Below are 18284 nucleotides of genomic sequence, written 5' to 3' on the forward strand. Positions count from 1 at the left end.
TGTTTTAGAGGACCAATGGAGAGATTCTTGATGGTTATTGTCAGACTAGCAAATTGCTAACATATAAAAGACATCATAGATAACCAGAGGCAAACTGATAATGTGGTGAATGTATTGATAAACTATTCTAAGTGCTGCACTGACAAGTTTACAAAATATTCCATTATAAAACAGGAGGGCCTCTAATATATTAAATAGGTGCCTTAAATAGAAGATTTCCAAAAGGAAGTGGAAAGCAACCACAAAGGATCAGTCACAAACAAGTTGTCATCTGCCCTCTTGGAGGAAATATCCATACCAATGAAGCTCCCTACCTCCATTGAAGCGAGGAATAATAAAAAGCCTCACTGGCCAGTTTTAGTCTCCTATATTCATTTTTAGACATAGATTTGTTATTTTTTTAGTTGACTCAATATAAAATCTTTTCAGATTTCTTCACTTTCTTCATCCCTTTCAGGAAATAAAAAGGAAAAAAAATAGAACCAGAATATCAGCTTCCTGGCTGAAAGAATGACAAAGAAGACATTTATCATTTGGTATTTAGATTTCTCTTCTTTAAAAAAAAATGTAATTACATTTAACTAGCTATTTATTTATGTGTGTACCTGTGGGAAAAATCACAATTTTTTTCTGTTTTTAACAACTCCTTAGAATTTATCTCCTGTAGAATCACCCAAATATTATAATTTGTATTAGTGTAGAAAGTTCTCCCACTCTAGAGAAATATAATGAGAGAAAAAAGCCTGAAACATCCATATGCCCAATTGGACAGAAAGACCTAGAAGTAGGAAAAAAAATATTTTCAGATATTGATGATTTTTTTATTTACATGCCAATTCATGGTTGCTTCAGTTAAAAATGAAGATATTAGATATACTAGAATGGTTAATTTAATTTCATAGTTTACCAAGAAGTTATTCATGTTAGGCTGCCTGTTGAAGTTCCATAGAACTGACCTCATTGCGTATGCCTTTGAAGCTTGCATAGTCTACCTGAGCCAGGTTAGGAAACTGAATCGTTACATATGAATTGTCTTAGGAGGATTCTGAAGATCATCTGGCAAAATGAAGTATGGTACACTGAGATCCTTACTTGAGCTGATCTGCCAAGCATTCAAACTGAACTGCAAAGAGCACTACTCTGATGGGCTGGTTACATTGTTTGAATATCAAACACATATTTGCCTAAAAGACTATTCTACAGGAAAAAAATCACACAAGATAGTTATGCATAGATTGGTCAGAAGAACCAGTGCCAGAATTCTCAAAGTTTCTCTGAAGAACTCTGTATCAATTGTAAGACATGTGAGGCATTGGCACAGGATCACCCAGCATGACCCACATCCAAGCCTACATCAAAGAAGGTGCTGGCTCTATTATGAGCAAAGCAGAATTAACTCAAATGAAACATGAGATGGACAAGCTCAGAGACATCTCTGAAAGGGTCTTATGGACTATTTGTGCTTGACCTGTGTAGAGACTTCTGAGTTCATCTTGATATAATCAATCACAGATAGAATTGGCACTAACGTTATTTTGGTCCTCTTCAAGCATGAAGAACAAATAGTAGGTTCTATTCCCTTGTCTTTTTTTAGCAGGTCACCTCTCTAACAATAAAAAAATAAGATTCAGGGGCAGCTAGGTGGCGCAGTGGATAAAGCACTGGCCCTGGAGTCAGGAGTACCTGGGTTCAAATTTGGTTTCAAACACTTAATAATTACCTAACTGTGTGGCCTTAGGCAAGCCACTTAACCTCATTTGCCTTGCAAAAACCTAAAAAAAAATAAGATTCATACTGACCCAAGATATAATTGTTTTCTAGTATTTTTTCTAATTCCTCTCTCTAGCCCAACAACTTTCAAGAATAAATAATATTTTATTTTTCTTAATATAATTCCCAACCCTGGCAGGATTGAAAAGAGCAACTATCCAGAAACTCTCAATTCCTGGTTAAAATGGTACTTGCAGCCTTATGATAGGATTCTGTATTTATTACCAATTCTGGAAATGTTTAATTGTTTACATTACCAACAGAACTACCAGTTAGCTTGCTGCTGATGAGGGTGAGGAGGTAAAATTTAGATAGAATTGTACTTCACAAGTGTATATTTGAAGTGGCATTTTGAAGTTTCTCTGTAGTTGCATACTTTTTATTTTTTTTAAAACAGATTAGTATAAAAGGACTTTGAGCAAAACAAAACCTAAAAATCTACTTATGTCTTGTGGAGGTCTAGCTTAATGATTAGGATATCAAAGAGTCCCAAGTCTTCATCCATGGACAAAATAAAATTAAATTCTATTACATTTAAATGAATATCAATGACCTTATAAATTCTGATTAGCTCTGCTTAATCACTGCAATTCTTTTCCTAGGGAATTGCTGTCTCTGATTGCTGTGAAATCTGATATTTAGGGGAAAAAAATTCTATTTCTAACAACATAAGCTTCTTGGGTTCACAGTAATCAAGGTAATAGGAGTTAGGACCTGGACTTTTAATTTCATTGCTATAGGTTCCCAAAGAGGGAATTTTCTCTACCAGTGCAGATCAGCACCTTGTCAATTAATGGTCTTAAAAGAATTGCCTAGGTCAATGAGAGGTTAAGTCACTTGCCCAATGCCACACAGCCTTTAGATCTTCCTGTTTTTAAGGATCTCTGACCATCATACTATACCATCTCTTCTAATTCTTTAGTAATCACCACTCCTTCCCCCAAAAGGAGTCAACTTTTTAGAGGGACAAGTAGCATTCAACCACCCAAGATTGCATCAACTCTGGTAATGCTTTTAAACATATGGGTAGAATACCTTTTTGAGGAATTCTACCTTACTCAAGAGATAGCTCATTAAGTGCTTACTCCAATTCAATAGGCATAGGTATCTTGTTGAATCCACTTCATGTGGGAATCAGAGGATTGTAATTTTTCCCCAATAGTGAGTAATTCCCAGTAAATAAAAGTCACAAATTTGCATTGACAGTCAGAGCAATATTAGGAAATAATTGGCCCTTCCTCACCTATTTAGTAACAAAATACCAGAGGAGACAATGTGAAGAAGAAAATCTTGATTGTTCTTTTCAAAATGTTTTAGTCTTTTTTTCCAAGTTGTCAGCATTTCAATTCTATAATTTATGACCTTTTAAGTAAAATACTCATAATCCTTCCAAAACACTCTGCTAATTATTATTTTTTGCTACCCAATCACCTTTTAAAATTACTGAAATTCAAAAATTCTTATGCAGAAAGTTACTGATGCAATCACACATTTCAAGAATTCAATATTAATATTCTTCAGATCAGTCAATATACATTTATTAACAAATGCATTAATCAACATATTTATTAGTAAATGCATATTGACTGATTTATAAGTCTGATCACAGCATTCTTAAATACTCAAAATTTTTAGGGATTCTCTATTGCCTATTTGGCTAAAAAAAAAGGAAAACCTCTTCACATTGCATTCAAGGCATTCTGCAATTTTATTTCAGCATATTTCCACCACTATAATAATTATTTAGTTTTTTAATAGCACTTGCAGGTTTAAACAGCACTTTACAAATGTTACTATGTTTTATCCTCATTAATTTAATCCTCATAACTCCAGGAGAGAGATGCTATTATAATTCCCACTTTATATATGAGGAAACTGAGACCCAGAGGAATTAAGGCCAAAGAGAGGTGCCATCATAATTCCCACTTTATATATGAGGAAATATATGAAGCCCAGAGGGATTAAGGCCGATAGTCACAGAACCAGAAAAACACAGGATTCAAAATCAAGTTTTCAAGAGTCTCAGTATTCTTTCCACTGTGTCTCTTAGCTGACCCTTTGCTTCCCAAATCAATCTATTCCATTTTGGGATAGTCCATTGGACTCATTGTTAAAAATGCTTTCTTTACATTGGCTAGAATCTGCCTCTTTGCATCTACCATTTATTGTTCCCATTTCTGCCCTCTGCCATCAAGCAAAATAAGTCTACTCCATCTTCATCAGGTCCCATATCCTTCCCTGGGTTGAAATGTACCTAATTTCTTTCATTTAATAGGGTTTCTAGACAACTCTCTCCCATCCCCACACCCACTCTACATATCTTCTTGTTTGTCAGTCTCTCTCTTAAAATGTACTACAAAAAAGTATTCTAACAATCAGTACAGAGTATAATGGAACTATTACCACCATTTGATTCTCTTAATCATCATGTATTAATACAGCCCAAGATGGTGCTAGCTTTTTCATGAGCAACTTTTAGATCTTTTACAATGAACTATTATTGAGCCAAGTCTTTCCTCTATCTTGCACGTGTGCCAGTGATTATTTTTAATCACTCTCCTACTTTCTCAATAAACTCCAGGGGTTCCCTTTCACTACTATGATTGAAGATATTATCATTTAAAACTCTTCACAACCTCCTCCTTCCTATCTTCTAGTCCACACACTATAACCCAGCCATATTGGTCTACCTTACTACAATCTATATACCATCTCCCACCTTTGTGCTTTCTGTGCCTATCCTCAAATCGACTCCTTCTTCCCTTCAATCTCTTGAAACTCATGGTTTCCTTCAAGACAGCTCAAATGCCATCAGAATAGCTTCCCCAATGTCCCAGGTGCCACATGAAACTTTTCCTGCTCCCATAAGCTGTTAATATACTAGTGATCTCCCCCAGTCAAATGTAAATTCCTTGAGGGCAAGGACTGATTTATCTTTCTCTTATGCCCCTGTGCTGAAAACAGAATCTGGAATACAGTAAGTGCTTAATAAATGTTTGCTGATTGATTTGGTGATCTGAAATACAGATCTATTTATATTGCAACATTCTTCTGATTTATTATCCAATAACTCTATCAAAAAATAAAATGCCAACTTGACAGAAATTATTCTTCATGAACCCTTGGTGACTCCTATTTAAGAACTCTTTTCTTTTTCATTGTTTAAATATACACCCACACAAACACACTGGTTTAATAATGTTATTCAGGAATCAACATTAATTTCACTATTCTTCTAAACCTACTTTCTTCCTCCTTCTGAAAATCTCCACTATTCTGGAACCTATACCATTCTTAATGAATTCTCAAAGAGTGATAATGGTGGGAATTTTCTTTGGTGGCGGAGCCAATATGGCAGGGTGAAGGTAGCATTTCCTGGGAACTCCTTCCCCCCCAAAACTCCAAAATCCTTCAAATTATGACTCTAGCCAAAATTTAGAGGGGCAGAAACCCTAGAAAGACTGAGTGATACATTTTCCCAGCTCAAGATAACTTAGATGTTCCATGGGAAAGGTGTGTTTTACCAGGACCAGGAGTTGGAAAAAGTCCTGGTTGCAGCACAGCCCTGGAACAGCTTGAAGGGTCTGGGAGAGAGTTCTGCTACACTACAATGAGTGTGGAGTGAAGGAGCACCAGCTGCAGAACTTACACGGAGAATCTGGAGAAAGCAGCCTGCACCCCCAGAGCACAGACCATAGATGGTGAGGGGGACAGGGGAGACTGCAAAAATTTCTCTGCTTTCCCTGGGGGCAGGACTTTGCTGTTTGCCCACACTCAGAGCTAGGTTGCAGTTTGGGCTTCCATACTAAGATAGCCCAGCAGGACTCCTCCTTACAGCTCCAGGAAAAAGGGGAGTGCTGTAGTCATCTACAAATCAAAGCACAGGCAAGAGAGCATAAGACTTTGGAGGAATAAAGGTCCCAGTGAGGTGTCCCAAAAATAAAACCCCAAAGCCCTGGAAGTCCTGTAAATTAGTCTTGGGCTGAAGAAATGAGTAAACAACAGAAAAAGAATCTGACCATAAAGAATTACTTTAATCCCATGGGATATCAAAACATATATTCACATGATGATAAAATCAAAGCTTCCATATCCAAAACCTCCAAAAGAAATAGAAAATGGACTCAGACTATGGATGAGCTCAAAAAAGACTTTGAAAAGCAATTAAGGGAGGTGGAGGAAAAATTGGGAGGAGAAATGAGAGTGATGCAGAAAAATCATGAAAACCAAATCAACAGCTTGGTGAAATAAATACAAAAAATACTGAGGAAAATAATATGTTAAAACTAGTTTAGGCCTAATGGAAAAAGCAAAACAAAAGGCAAATGAAGAGAAGAATGCCTTTAAAAGCAAAAATGGCCAGCTGGAAAAGAAGATAAAAAAGCTCTCTGAAGAAAATAATTCCTTCAAATATAGAATGGAACTAAAGGAAGCTGCAAAAGCAGCTTTGCAAGAAATCAGAAAGAAATAAAACTCTTCCAAAAAAAACAAAAATTAGAAGAAAATGTGAAATATCTCATTGGAAAAAACAACCGACCTCAAAAACAGATCCAGAAGAAATAATTTAAAAATTATTGGACTACCTGAAAGCCATGACCAGGAGAAGAGCCTAGAATTCATTTTTCAAGAAATAATACAGAAAAATTGCCCTGAGATCCTAGAAGCAGAGGGCAAAAATAGAAATTGAAGGAATTCACCAGTCACCTCCTAAAAGAGATCCCAAAAGAAAAACTTCCAGGAATATGATAGCCAAATTCCAAAACTACCAAATCAAAGAGAAAATTCTAAAAGCTGCCAGAAATAAACAATTCAACTACCAAGGCTCCATAGTCAGGGTTACACAGGATCTGGCAGCATCTATATTAAGGGCTCATAGGGATTGGAATATGATATTCTGGAAGGCAAAAGATCTTGGTTTACAACAGAGAATCAACTCCCCAGCAAAACTGAACATCCTCTTTCAAGGGAAAAGATGGACTTTCAATGAAACAGGGGACTTTCAGACTTTTCTATTTTCTATTGAAACAACCTGAGCTGATCAGAAAGTTTGATCTCCAAGTACAGGACTCTGGTGAACCATAGAGGGGGTGGATGAGAAGAACTAACTATAAGGAACTTGATAATATTGAACTGGTTGTATTCCTGCATGGGAAGAAGACATTGATAACTCATATGAACTTTCTCATTTATAAGAGCTGTTAGAAGGAGCATATATAGACAGTGCACCGGAAAGAGTAGAATATAGTGGTATAATATAGTGAAAAGATGGAGTCAATGGTTGATAAAGGAAAGTACTGGGAGGAAGGGAAAGGAGATAAAGAAGAAGCTAAGAAATTTCACATAAGAGTCAAGAAAAAGCTTTCTCAATGGAGTGGAATAGGGGAAGGCAAGGGGGAATGAGTGAGCCTTCATTGTCATAAGAAATGGCTCCTAAAGGAAATAACATACACATTCAATAAGGTATAGAAATCTATCTTACCCTAGAGAAAAATGAGAAGAAAGGGATTGGATAAGGGGGAATTGGGAGGGGGGAATAGGTGATAGAAGAGAGGGAAGATTGAGGGAGAGGGTACTCAACACACTTTTGGACAGGTCCAGGATGAAAGGAGAAAGACAATAGAATAAATGAGAGTGGGGAGGAATAGAGTGGAGGGGAAATACAGCTAATTATAGCAACTGTGGGAAAAATATTGAAGCAACTTCTCTGGTGGACTCATGTTTTTTTGTTGGTTTTTTTAGGTTTCTTTTTTAGTTTTGCAAGGCAATGGGGTTAAGTGGCTTGCCCAAGGCCACACAGCTAAGTAATTATTAAGTGTCTGAGGCTGGATTTGAACTCAGGTACTCCTGACTCCAGGGCTGGTGCTCTATCCACTGCACCACCTAGCTGCTCTCTGGTGGACTTATGATAAAGAAAGCAACCCACCCCAGAGACAGAGCCATTGGAATCTGAACACAGACTGAAGTATATATTTTTTCTCTCTCTCACTATTCTTGAGGTTTCTCATTTTCTTGGAGTGGGGGGAGAGGGGTTTAGTTTTATTCTTGTAACAAAATTATTGTAATAATATAAAATAAATCTAGATCCTTAAAAAATTTTTAAAAAAGAGTGATGACAGTGGTTCTGTAAACATAACTGTAAGTTCTTTCAATCCCCTGGAACCTAAGTCATCTCTGCTTGGAGATTTGGTGTCATTCAAAAAGAGCTTTCTTGGGCTTCTAGATTTCCCTCTTCCAATTTGAAGACCATTTTCCTCAATGCAGAAAATGGCATCAAAATAGTACTTACATATTTTATCATCAAATTTCCATATCTGTATCTCCCATTCTTTTCATCCACCCCTACCCTCATTCCCCACCATGTTTAAATGATTTCCTGGAAAATATGTCTATCTTTTCTCTTCATATACCTGTTGAAAAGGGGAAATTTTGTGCCATGGACAACTGAGATGAAAAACAATATAATCATAAACTCAGAAGAACCAGCAATACTCATTCTCACAAAGAATGTTACATAGTCTTTTCTTATACAAGTCTTCGTTTTTTGGACTCTTTTTTCCTTTACTTATTTTTATTTACTGAATTCCAGATGCATAGGGTATAATAGTAAAATCTTAAACTCTAAAGTTTATTGCAGGCTTTTTTATTATACCCACAAAAGCCTTTAATTTTTACCAATTTCCCAAGTGCTAAATCTCTGCATCTTCTTTATGAATCCAAAATTTCTAGAGGTAAGTAACCAGATTCAGCTACAAACTCAGCCCTGGCTCCATCAACCACCATTACTCTTTCTATTTTATCCATGAAGTCAATGCTAATATAACTAAGACTATATGACCAGTTCCTACTACCATGCAAAGCATCAAGGTCAGTGGTGATTCAAAGTAAGAATTATCAAAGTAGACTCAGCCTTAGTACATTTCTAAATACCAGACAAAAGTTTTCTGTGGCCAGTGAATGGCACCTTGGACATTGGAAATTTTGAATTTTGTTCTCTTAAGTTATACATGATAGTAAACGTGATTCTAATGTCATGTCTCCATAACTTTTATCTGCAATGATCCAATCTCACTCTTGTTACAAAAATTTGTTGTAATGTTATTTATATTTCCTTTCTCCCCCTTATTTCCATAATATATGAGCAGCCCAAGGTGACCAGACTGTTCCTCCCCATCAGATGAATTGAAAGTCACCAACAACTCTGCTTCCAAGACAGCGGATCATGATACCTTACCATCTTCTGGGCCACTTTTTGAGACTCCCAGGCTCAGGAAACCCTGAGCCTAATCATAATACCCACAGGTGTACCCTGAGAATAGGGTCTTTCCATCTTTCCTTCAATTAGACTTTCCAACCATAGTTTGAGCTCTGTAAGAACATCAACTGTCTCACTTTTCTGTTTATATCTCCAGCACTTAGCATAATGCCTGCCATATAGATATATAGAGATAGATAGATAGATAGATATATGGCAAGCAGTTTTCATTCAGTTGTTTTTTCAAGATGCAAAATGAATGTTTGGCAATTGTGTATACTACCTCTTGAGCCCTGGCATTTTTAAGACCCTCCCATCATATTTTTGTTCCTATGGGTCTGATTTCCCCTTGTAACTTGTTTTAATTGACAATGCATTTTAACAAACTAGCTTTTAGTCAAGATATACATACATTAACATTCTCAGAATCAATATACTAAATAAGATACAGCCAGACTTTCTTTATGATCATCTAACTACCTATATAGAACAATGGTATTATTGAGAAACCTTCTGCCTTTATAAAAATGACTCAAATGGATAGGTCATCAACAACATATGGATGTCCTAAGAACCAAAAGGATTATTAAATCCTGTTATTATAATAGCCAGTGGCTTTGAGGGTGACACATGAAAAGCATGTCTATTTTTCCTCTTTGTCTTCTGGCATTTAAACAGTAATAAGTTCCTGACTATAGATTCTGATTTTTTGCATCAGTTTAAGTTATAGATCATCCACAGTCAGTCCTTTAGAATCTGATAAGGAAGAAGGAGTTTACCTCTCAGAAGAGGTTTAAATTCTTCTTAATGCTCTACAGATACTGCTGTTTGTAAGTTTAGTTTATTAATCATGGTCTAGTTAAGGCATCAGTTTAATAGGCTATGGCACTAATGATTGTTAGTAACAAAACAAATAATATTGAGATCTATGCCTAATTTGTGAAGAAAATATATTGTTGCCCCTAACCTGTATAGAAACTTAGGACCATATGAGTGTTCTAGGATCTGAGGTGTATATCCTGAAAACTACCTAACCCCCAGCTTAGTTCTTTGTAATAGGTAAAAAGTTGTCTCCATACACATATTTAAAACCATCCTCTCTAGTAGGTAAGGTCTCTTGAAGATATCATGATATCTATTCAAGGCTTCTATTAAATCTGACTTTTAATTTTATTACTTCCCCTATTCACTACCTTATTTTTAATTATAGACATATATAGCATTACCTAATATTTATATCTCTCTACTCATTTCTCTGGGCAAAAATAATTGAAAATGTTTAGAATAATAGTTCATATCATTAGTGTTTAGCAAGAAATTCACCTGAGTCTCTAACACCTGAGTCATCTATAACTAAATAATAGTCTTAAGAATAAAATGTCCTTCTGGTTTCCTAGAGACAATATGCAGGCTTGATATGATGGATAGAAGATGGAAGGAGAAAAAAATAATTTGTGTGACAGCTAAAGAAACAGAGAAAAGGAGTAAAGAAGGAAATTTTCATTTTTAAAGAACTACTAAGTAGACCGACTTTATAGAAGTTTATACAATAGAATTTTTTTAAAGAATGGCTCATACAGGTCATTACCTTCTCATTGGTTCAGTCAGAGGAATATGGGCCTGGAAAATCAGCATTTCCAATTTCTTGTGTTGTCATTGTCTCAGGTTCCCTCTAGACCTTGAGTAAGTCATTTAATTTCTCTCTGCCTCAGGCTTCTATTCTATGAAATGGTGATAGTAATATTTGCCCAGAATGGTTTTGAAGATTAAGTAAGATAACAAATATGAAAGTACTTTGAAAAGCATAAAGCTCTGGGTATGTTATTAATATTACTTCTCTACCCTGCAACTCAACCTGCATCAATCATAAACCTCAGATTTCTAATTACAAAAGACAAGACCAGGGAATGATGCTCCAAGATAGTTTAGGAAATACAAGTAATGCTCCAAGAGAGATATATTATGGATCTGGCCAGAGAACCAACTCTGATTGTCTTTTTTTAATGCAGCCTAACTTAACATTTATCACTATAATAACTTATTTCTTTGACAATAAAGAGGTACAGAAATGAAAAAACAAAACCCTCAGTAATTCAGTTCAACTTTCACCCAAATATATAATCAAATAGTAGCTCAAAACTCTGGGGTAAAGATCATATCCTCTTTTTTCTCTCATCTGTCTGACAAAAACAAATGATGTCCTCAAATACATTGGTGACTTTTCACCAAGAACTTCTGAGAATCTGTCAATGTTTGTTAAAATATATTGTGCTGTTAAGGAATGCATTCAACACACTTAAACAGTGAATCAATTCGCTCTGTTATTGTCCCTCCATAATTCTGTTTGCCAAGAAAAAAGTATTAAAAGGAGCATGAAAAAAACAGAACAGGAAGCCTGAGGCACAAAATGCAACATATCCATAATTCCATATGTATTTATGCTGCAGTGACAAATCTCCTTAGTGAAAAAGATTTGATTCATTCTAAATTACAGCTACATTTAATGACATTTGATTATTCTAAGGTAAGAAGATGGATAGAGATCATCACAAGTGATTGCTTATTAAGATTTCTATTCCAAAATTCAGCACGCCTCTGTTACAATAACAGTTAAGATTTGTGCAGTTAATCTAAAACAAGAAAAAGACACTGATAAAAAACAAAATTTTATCCTATCCATTCCTACTACATAATAGGCACACTGCGTATTTATGAGACACAGTGTATGGAAGTGGAAATTCACAACTGCATAAAAACAAATATCCATCACATATTACATTTAGGACACAGCATGCCCTTTTTTGCCCATTGAAAAGAAAAATAACTATTTAGTGGACTGAGAGCCTGATAGTAGTAATGCAGCAGGGTATCTTTTTTTGCCTAAAAGTAAAAATTAAATAATAATATTGTTAGCTATCATAATAGAACCATCGTCAAATTCAAAATTCATCTTCAGAACTGTCAGCAAGGAGCATCACTCGATCTTGCATACTGTTAAATTCTCTCTGTGGGAGAAAGAAAAAAGTAAATATTAAAACCTGTGTATGAAAATGGTAGATTCTAAAACCAATTTCAAAGTAAAATAAAGAACAAATAGCAACTGCATTTCAAAAGTATCCTTGCTTCATTAGGCACCATTTCCTTTATACAGTAAAGTAGAACACCAAAGTATATGTGGAAACTGAGTACATTTCTTTATTATTTCCATACCTTTCTTTTATGTCTTTTGAATCCATTTCGCCTTCGGCGATTCATAATCTTGATGCTGTAGAGTGCTCCCAGGATGAATAGGGCTCCAGCTATCCCAACCCCCACGGGCACCAACATTCCAGACATGTATCCTGCCTGCATAAAATGGAGACAAGCATTGAAATACTAAACAGACTGCCTGATTTCTCACATCTGCTGGACTATAGTATATTTTTATAGGTTTTAAATTCTCCTATTTTCCATGTTATTGAATACAGTGTACATAGTACAAAGTCAGGGAGCAAGGTGTGTGAATCATGAGGGAGAGGCTTCACTATTTTTGGATCTTTCAAAAAGTTGAAGAATATACTGAAATAAATCATTCAGATTGAGTGACACCTCCAACCACTTGGATAAGCACAATTGTCAGTGTTAGTTTGGAGTGGCAGAAATATAATTTGAATTAAAGATGGAGGAAGAGGGTTTCCAAAAATGTTACTACTATTAAAAGAAGAGAAATTTAAAAATCTCTGTTGGGATCAATGTATTCTTTAACATATTCAGTCTGAGGTTAAATGAGAGTCTAGATTTTGATATTCATGTTCTTTAAATCTCAGTGAGTAAGAAAATTTCAGTCTGTAAGAAAAGAAAGAAAAGAAAAGAAAGAAGACAAGACAAGACAAGACAAGACAAGAAAAGAAAAGAAAAGAAAAGAAAAGAAAAGAAAGAAAAGAAAAGAAAGAAGACAAGACAAGACAAGAAAAGAAAAGAAAAGAAAAGAGAAAAGAGAAGGGACTTCCAAATGAAAGAGAAAGGTTCTGAAAACCACATGAAAGAGGTAATTTACAGCAAAAGAAGAAAAATGACTTAAATGAAAGGAAGGAAAAATAGAGATGGGAAAGAGTGTAACAAAGAAATTAGTGACCTAAACCATAGGCTTATGGGTGAAATAAAGTAGTTATCCAGAAGTTAACTCAGGGAAAGTAAGTGGACAGTACTGTAAAGAAGGAAGATGTGAATCAATAGAACAATCTTCTTCCTAATCAGATTCTTGAAAAGGAAGGAATGTTTCAAAGGGCCATAATCATAGATTTGGAGATGGAAAAGCCCTTCAAGGGACATCTAGTTCAACTTCCTCATTTTAGAGAAGAGGAGACTGTTTCAGAAGATTAAAGTCGTTTGTCCAAAATCTTGAATATGTTAATTATTATTCCATATTTGAAACTAGATCCTCTCATTTCAAAACCTGTCCTTGTTTCTCTGTATCAAGATTTTTTTTATATTGTAGGTATGTTTGTGTTTATATGTTTACATATCTGTATATTCAGAGCCTTATAATGTGTCATATAAACTGAGCAGTTAATAAATGCTAATCAATTGACGGAATGATTGAATATTAACTCTTTCACCCTTTCTAGGGTAACCAAGAAGTATTAGGTTCATTAAGACAGATGATATCAAAATACCAATTTGGCCATGCAACCTAAAGATTTCTCAGTAATTACACCAGTCGACCAATATATTTAGAACCCCGCCCCCAATTACTCTGGGAACTATTACTACATAAAGGAAGGCAAGGCAATGGATTAAGAAGTGGGAGAGACACTCTTTGCAGATGACATGATGGCATATCTAGAGAATCCCAAGAAATCAACCAAAAAACTACTGGAAACAATTAGCAATTTTAGCAAAGTTGCAGGTTATAGAATAAACCCTCATAAATCCTCAACTTTTCTATATATGTCTAGCAATATACAGCAGGAAGAGATAGAAAGAGAAATTCCATTCAAAGTAACCTCAGACAGTGTAAAATACTTGGGAGTCTATTTGCCAAGACAGACTCAGAAACTTTTTGAAAACAATTATAAAACACTTCTCACACAAATTAAAAAAGATTTAAATAACTGGGCAAATATCAACTGCTCATGGATAGGTAGAGCTAATATAATAAAAATGACAATTCCACCAAAACTAAACTACCTGTTTAGTGCCCTACCAATCAAAATTCCAAAAAAATATTTTTAATGAGTTAGAAAAAGCTGTAAGTAAATTCATATGGAGAAATAAAAAGTCAAGAATTTCCAGGAATTTAATGAAAAAAGTGCAAAAGAAAAAGCCTTACCTGATCTAAAATTATATTATAAAGCATCAGTCATCAAAACTGTTTGGTATTAGCTAAGAAATAGAGGGGTGGACCAGTGGAATAGACCAAGTGCATTAGCAGAAAATCATTATAGTAATCTACTGTTTGATAAACCCAAAGAGTCCAGCTATTGGGATAAAAACTCTCTCTTTGATAAAAATTGCTAGGAAAATTGGAAGTTAGTATGGAAGAAACTTAGATTAGACCAACACCTCACACCCTTTACAAAGATAAGATCCAAATGGTTACAGGATTTAGACATAGAAAACAATACTATAAGCAAATTAGAAGATCAAGGACTAGTTTACCTGTCAGATCTATGGAAAAGGGAACAGTTTATGACTAAGGAAGAGGTGGAGAACATCACCAAAAACCAACTAGATGATTTCAATTAAATTAAATTAAAAAGCTTTTGCACAGATAAAACCACTGTAACCAAGATCAAAAGAAATATAGTAAACTGGAAAACAATCTTTACAACTAATGATTCTAACAAAGGACTCATTTCTAAAATATACAGAGAACTGAGTCATATTTTTAAAACAAAAAGCCATTCCCCAATTGACAAATGGTCAAAGGATATGCAAAGCCAATTTACAGATGAGGAGATCAAAGCAATCCATAGCCATATGAAAAATTGCTCTAAATCATTAATTATTAGAGAAATGCAAATTAAAGCTTCTCTGAGGTACCACCTCACACCTCTCAAACTGGTCAATATGACCAGCAAGGATAATGATCATTGTTGGAAGGGTTGTGGGAAATCTGGGACATTATTACACTGTTGGTGGAGCTGTGAACTCATCCAACCTTTCTGGAGAGAAATTTGGAACTACACCCAAATGGCAACAAAAATGAGCATACCCTTTGACCCAGCGATACCACTACTGGGTCTATACTCTGAAGAGTTGATGAAAAAGGGTAAAAACATCACTTGTACAAAAATATTCATAGCAGCCCTGTTTGTGGTGGCAAAGAATTGGAAATCAATAAATGTCCTTCAATTGGGGAAATGGCTTAGCAAACTGTGGTATATGCATGTCATAGAACACTATTGTTCTATTAGAAACCAGGAGGGATGGGATTTCAGGGAAGCCAAGAGGGATTTGCATGGACTGATGCTGAGTGAGATGAGCAGAACCAGAAAAACACTGTATACCCTAACAGCAATATAGGGGTGATGTTCAACCTTGATGGACTTGCTCATTCCATCAGTGCAACAATCAGGGACAATTCTGAGCTGTCTACAATGGAGAATACCATCTGTATCCAGATAAAGAGCCATGGAGTTTGAACAAATTTCAAGGACTATTCCCTTTAATTTAGGGGAAAAAATCAGATATCTTATTGTCTGATCTTGTTATCTCTAAGACTTTTTTTTTCCTCCTTAAGGATATGATTTCTCTCTCATCACACCCAATTTGGATCAATGTACAACATGGAAACAAAGTAAAGACTGACAGATTTCTTTCCATGGGGGGAAGGGGAGGGGGAGGGGAGGGAAGTAAGATGGGGGGGGGAATTGTAAAACTCAAATAAAATCTTTAATAAAAAAAAGTGGGGGAGAAGGGGCAGCTAGGTGGTGGTAGATAGAGCACTGGCCCTGGAGTCAGGAGTACTTGAGTTCAAATCCGACCTCAGACACTTAATAATTACCTAGCTATGTGGTCTTGGGCAAGCCACTTAACCTCATTTGCCTTGCAAATGCCTCAAAAAAAAAGTGGGAGAGAAAGGCAGCCATTGTTATAAAAACTCTGAAAGTGCTTAACCTAGTGCCCAACATGTTCTAGGCGTTTAATAAATGCTTTTTGACTTCCTTTCTCTGACAAAGTCAGTTCTCTAAAGTAACCTTTTCTGTTGATTCCAAGCTAGTATTTCCAAAGCAGCCATTATGTGGCAGAACAAGCATAAAGGGAGAATAAGAAAGTCAGGTACACGTGTTTGATGGTGGTGTTTAACTGGATCATTATCATTGTGTGTATTCCCTGGAGATGTATAATGTGCCTGGAGAATACTTTGTGCAATGTACTGGACAGGAAGGTGTTAAAGATATTAACACAAGCCTTGAAGATGGTAACAGTGGAGTCCCTGAAAACATTTTAGGCACCTTCCTTATTTTCTCAAATGTACTTGTGCCTTAAATCGGGATACTATAGCAGAAGGTTTGGGTTTGTTTTGTTTTTATGGACAGATGTAAAACCATTCCCACCTCCACCCCCAATTTTCTCCCTTGCTAGCCAAATTTCTTCACATGTGTGTGCACGGAGACAAACAAACCCAATGAAAAAGAGAGCATTTGGGAAGGGGAACTAATCTATAGCTCTGCAATCTATAAAACTATCATTAGACAATATGAAGCAAGTCCATTTTATTGCTTGACCTTCTACTGGGTCTTCCCAAAATTTCTAATTAATCAATAGATGGGAAAGAAAAATAAGTTAACAAAGAAAAGTCAAAATACTCCAGCCATAATCCCTTCCCATCTTTGTAGGTTCCCTGCTGCTGTTGCAAACTAAAATGTTAGGAAAGGACAATATATTCTAAATCTGCAATGTATTTCTCATATGCATATCTTTATTCCATATTCTTGAGTTAGGGTTGAGGACAAGAATTTTGCCTTTCATTAGAGTATGAAAGCATTTTCCACTTACTAGATATTTTCAGGTGGAAAAAAATCCAATGAGCTTTTTTTTAGGTGGTTTTTTTTTGCAAGGCAAATAGGGTTAAGTGGCTTGCCCAAGGCCACACAGCTAGGTAATTATTAAGTGTCTGAGACCCCAACGAGCTTTTAAATGGTTATAAAAGGTTTGCATTGGATTTTTCCCCCTGAAAATATCTAGTAAGTGGAAAATGCTTTTATACTCTTTCATACTCTGAACTTTATAAGTTTTTCTATCTCTGCTTAAGAAATTTTTTTTGTTTTAGTTTGGTTTGGTTCAAGATTTTTTGGTAAATGAGGAGAAAGTAGCAGATAAAAAACTTTAGATATAATAGATTAAGAAACTCTGACATGGAAATAAATATGCATTGTGGAATAATCTATGCTTTAGAACTAATGTCCAAAAATAAGTCCACATGCTGAAAGGACAACTTTCCAAGTCTTAAAAGTAATAAAATGCTGATCAAGAAAGTGAATATTCCAGAATGTGCTCTCTACTTTGCACTTTAAATTATTTTTGTTCCCAAGGTCTTAAATCAAACAGGACCTCATAGAGTCCATATTTATGTCATTTTTTAATGAAAAGATAGAGAGAAAAGGGAAGAAAATGTGTTCTTCATTAGCATAGGACAAGAGACAAATATTCAGTGTCAAACATTCTCCTGTGTTTTAGAATTCACAAAAAAATTTATAAGGGCTAGGTGGCGTAGTGGATAAAGCACCCACCCTGGAGTCAGGAGTACCTGGGTTCAAATCCGGTCTCAGACACTTAATAATTACCTAGCTGTGTGGCCTTGGGCAAGCCACTTAACCCCGTTTGCCTTGCAAAAACTTAAAAAAAAGACCAAAGAAAAAATAAAGAACATATTGTCTTCAGGTATATGAGCATTTTAAGGTTTACAAAACTTAAGTATTATTTTCATTTTATCCCTATAACAATCTTTGAAGGTAGATACTATCATTAATGTCATTTAAAGCTAAGGAAACAAACAATGAAGTTAAACAGGTCATGCAGCTTCTAAGTGTCTTAAGTCAACTGAACTCTTTCTGACATCAAATTCAATGTTCTATCAAGTGCACTACTTAGTTATTTATCTTTCCTGTGCAAACATATATATATATATGTATACACACACACACACACACACACACACACATATATATACACATTTTTTTAGTATTGTCTATGATTTTTTTCTTTTACTTAACTTTTTTCCTTTCTTTTTTTTGTTTTTTTTGCAAGGCAATGAGCTTAAGTGACTTGCCCAAGG

General features: G+C 35.3%; 1 protein-coding gene across 2 annotated transcripts in view; it reads right to left on the reverse strand.

Annotated features, from left to right (window-relative positions):
- Positions 1-3410: 3410 nt before the first annotated feature.
- The window catches only part of ARMH4 (armadillo like helical domain containing 4), a 156089-nt gene continuing 141215 nt past the window's right edge, over positions 3411-18284 (reverse strand). For both annotated transcript variants that reach the window (XM_074235900.1, XM_074235901.1), the window contains exons 7-8: positions 12233-12367; positions 3411-12027 (exon numbers count right to left, since the gene is read on the reverse strand). In XM_074235900.1, coding sequence (XP_074092001.1) covers positions 11962-12027; positions 12233-12367 — 201 coding nt within the window. In that variant the 3' untranslated portion in view covers positions 3411-11961. The remainder of the gene's footprint in view (positions 12028-12232; positions 12368-18284) is intronic.

Source organism: Macrotis lagotis, chromosome 4 (assembly GCF_037893015.1).
Source record: "Macrotis lagotis isolate mMagLag1 chromosome 4, bilby.v1.9.chrom.fasta, whole genome shotgun sequence".
NCBI lineage: Eukaryota > Metazoa > Chordata > Mammalia > Peramelemorphia > Peramelidae > Macrotis > Macrotis lagotis.